This window comes from Triticum dicoccoides, chromosome 3A (assembly GCF_002162155.2).
Source record: "Triticum dicoccoides isolate Atlit2015 ecotype Zavitan chromosome 3A, WEW_v2.0, whole genome shotgun sequence".
Lineage (NCBI taxonomy): Eukaryota > Viridiplantae > Streptophyta > Magnoliopsida > Poales > Poaceae > Triticum > Triticum dicoccoides.
Window position 1 is genome coordinate 606,959,895 of NC_041384.1, and position 3,220 is coordinate 606,963,114.

The following is a 3,220-nucleotide window of genomic DNA, read 5'->3' on the forward strand; positions in this document are numbered from 1 at the left end:
GAAATAGATGGATTATGGTCCCGTATCCAATAAAATGGATATGTGTGTGTGTTAGAGAGGGAGAGGGAGAGGGGGAGAGAGAGTGAGGAAGAGGGAGGGAGAGTGTGTGTGTGTAAGGATTTGATGGTAAAAAAGGTCACCAATGTCATTTGATATGTATGAGAATATTAATATTGAACTCTTAAAGTTAATGTGGCACTGTTGCAACGCACGGGCGTTCTTCTAGTAGTAGTAGTATACTAGTATTTTGCACCGAGGCAGATTTTGGATGACATTTCATATCCCAGTCATGTGCGACAAAAAGTTAGACAACGGCTCAGCTTATTCCGGCGGCGCGTCATGCCGAGGAGGGCAACAGAGGAGGAGCGCACGCCCAACTTCCTACTCCCTCCGGTCCTTTTTAGTTCGTATATAAAATTTGACTGAAGTCAAGCCTCATAAAGTTTGATCAACTTTATAGAAAAAAGTACCAACATTTACAATCTGAAATCAATACCAATAAATGTGTCATGACTTAAAGTTTCATATTGTATAACTTTAGCATGGCAGATGTTGATATTGGACTAAACTTTAGTCACATCTCTTGCCTTGCATGAATGGACTATATGGACCTATATGATTTATTAGGAATTCTGAAATAATGATTGGGCTGGCTTGAAATAGATCACCTGGCCTCTAGGCACGCCCAAATCAAAAGGAGCAACATTGCAACAACATGTCCCTAAGCGCAATACCTGAGCATCAAGAACAAGATGGGGCTGCTCAACCCAAATAGAAAAGAATCAGCCTACGCCTATGATGTTTTGCAATCCGTTGGCCCCAGCACGAGCCCAAAGAAGAGCCTCCTGGCGGATGGTCTTGAACATGCTGGTGATGGAATGGCGTAGCCCGTCGAAGACGCAGCTGTTCCCATGCTTTCAAAGCTCCCAAGATGTGAGCATAACAAGAATGTTGAAGCCTTTGCGAGCGCTCGCAGGAAGCAGGTCACGGGATTGTTCCCACCAACGGGTAAAATCCGCATCAAGGCGCGGCAGGAGGATGTGCAGCTGACACCAGGAGAGGACCTCGAACCAGATTTGTCTGGAGAAGGTGCAGCGGGCCAGGATGTGTTGGATGCACTCGAACTCTTGGTCACAAAGCAGGCAAGAATCATCGTGCGGGAGGTTGTGACGCGCAAGCCTGGCCGCCGTCCAGCAGCGGTCAAGGACAGCGAGCCAGAGGAACACCTTCATCCGGAGAGGTGCCCAAGATTTTCATATGAGGCGCCAATGGGGGTCACGGATGGAGCCAGCAAACATCTGCTCGTAGCAGGACTTGGCCAAGTAGTGGCCAGAGTCGGTCCAGTGCCAACGGATCGCGTCTGGGGAGACTGAAAGGTGAACGAGCTGCACCTGACGTCAGAGCTCGACATATTGAAGAAGCGCCAAAGGACCAAGGGCGCCCTTGATGCCTTGTACCCACGCCCGCTGGTGCATGCCGTCGTGCACCAGGCGGTTTTTGCGACGACGGCGAGGGACCAGATCAAAGACCAGGGCGATCTCCGCCACCGTCCTACCGTTGATCCAGTGGTCCGTCTAGAATTTGCACGACAGGCCATTACTGATGGCCTAAGTTGTGGACGCGTGAAACATCGCGGCAGCCTCGGGGTCAGAGGGGAGATGGAGGTGTTGCCATGGCCTCGCAGCGTCCGCGCGCTGGAGCCAGAGCCAACAGACGCTGAGCGCAATCCCAGCCCTGTGCAGATCACGGACGCCCAGACCGCCGAAAGAAAGCGGCCGGCACACTCTGCCAAGCAAACAGGACAATGGCCACCACGGGCGCCTTTGCGCCGTTTATCCGTGTACATCCCTAAGTGTAATGTTCGGAACTCTGTTTGTTTTTACCTATTGATGAATGATATGTAAGCTTTGCGTTTACGCGAAAAAAACATGTCCCTCAAAAAAGAAGAAAAATGAGCGACAACATGCAAATCTTTTTTTTTTAAGAATAACAACATGCAAATCTTATTCCTCCGTCGGTTGCATCGTGGATACAGGCTCGTCAGTCACGGTTCCACGGAAGCATCCTGTGGAGATGGCCACTGCTCCCGCTAGCCCTCCTCTCCATCTCGAGGAACTGGCCGAGCGACGGCGCCGCGCCGCCGCCGTTCTCCAGGTGGCTCCGGAGGCAGAGCGAGAGCAGCAGCGCCCGCAGCCTGCCGCTCCTGCTCGCCCTCTCGCCCCGGCGCCTGCTGCGCCGGCTCTCCATAGCGTCCACCAGGCCGATCAGGGCCGCCAGCGTGATGCCGCCGCCGCCGCCGCCAGCGCGCGGCAAAGACCACGCCGACTGCAGCATACAAAGTATAAGCAGGAACATCAAATCAAGCTGACCTACACTGACACTGTTATATTGCAGACAGATAGTAGGAGGAGTTGATCGATTCTGACCTCTGTGTCCAGATCAGACGAAGCGACGGACGAGACGCAGTGGGACGGGGTGAATGCCGCGGTGGAGGAGGAGGAGCCGACGCTCCTGACCGCCCCGGCTCCCGGATTCAGGGTGCCCAGGCCCAGTCCAAGAGGCCAGCCGTCCTGCCATACCTCCCAGTCAAGAATCATAAATTTGTCACTATCTTTGGATGGTTAGTGCAAAGTGTAAGGAAAACAGGGAACTGTAAGTAGGACAGGCTTAGGCAGGCGCACCTCATGGGCCATGAGCTGATGAGCAGAGCAGAGCTCTCCGTATCAAGAGCAGGAGAGATCAGATCACCAGTAACAGTAAGGAGGCGAGCAGAGATGTGGTTAAGGTTATATGGTATGGACAAAGGCAATGGTGGTAACACGTGAAAAAGCTAAACGATGGTCAGTAGAAAAGTTATTTGACTGGCCTCGAGGCAGATAAGGTATTCCAATGCTGCTGCGAGAGAGGTCTCGTCTGCAATCCAACGGCATGGGCGCAGCGCATTGCCATGCCAGTCTTTGCAGCGGTCAAGAGGAAGGGCGACTGTGGCAGAGGGTACATAGGATAATCCAGGAACGCCTAGAAAGACGGTAAGAATCATTGACGGTGTCAGCGGACCAAAAAGAGCGCCCGAAACCATGGCATTGGGAGCGGGCGTGTCAGCTGCATCATGGATCGAACTGCACGATGAACAAACAGTCTGAAAACATTATGTTGTAGTGTTAGACTGTATTTACATGTGTATATTGTAGCGTTGTATACCACCTCATTATATATATAT

At 52.0% G+C, this 3,220-nt stretch overlaps 1 protein-coding gene across 3 annotated transcripts; it reads right to left on the reverse strand.

The window, feature by feature from the left end:
- Positions 1-1,926: 1,926 nt before the first annotated feature.
- LOC119272288 lies at positions 1,927-2,872 on the reverse strand. Of its 3 annotated transcripts, none has more exons than XM_037553804.1 (3): positions 2,682-2,872; positions 2,427-2,570; positions 1,927-2,325 (listed from the first exon to the last, which is right to left on the reverse strand). In XM_037553804.1, exons 1-3 carry the CDS (start codon positions 2,691-2,693, stop codon positions 2,041-2,043), a joined length of 441 nt encoding a protein of 146 aa, XP_037409701.1. In that variant the 5' UTR covers positions 2,694-2,872; the 3' UTR covers positions 1,927-2,040. The 3 variants fall into 3 exon arrangements, with proteins under 3 accessions (XP_037409701.1, XP_037409700.1, XP_037409699.1); XM_037553803.1 differs by having other exon boundaries at positions 2,427-2,579; XM_037553802.1 differs by lacking the exon at positions 2,682-2,872 and having other exon boundaries at positions 2,427-2,670.
- Between the last annotated feature and the right edge of the window lie 348 nt (positions 2,873-3,220).

What these genes read in the sequence shown, in the direction of transcription:
- LOC119272288 (XM_037553802.1), bottom strand. Translation starts at nt 2,597, where the DNA reads ATGATTCTTGACTGGGAGGTATGGCAGGACGGCTGGCCTCTTGGACTG. An exon ending in CGTCTGATCTGGACACAGAG is followed by an intron (nt 2,326 to 2,426) that starts GTCAGAATCGAT and finishes TGTATGCTGCAG; the next exon opens with TCGGCGTGGTCTTTGCCGCG.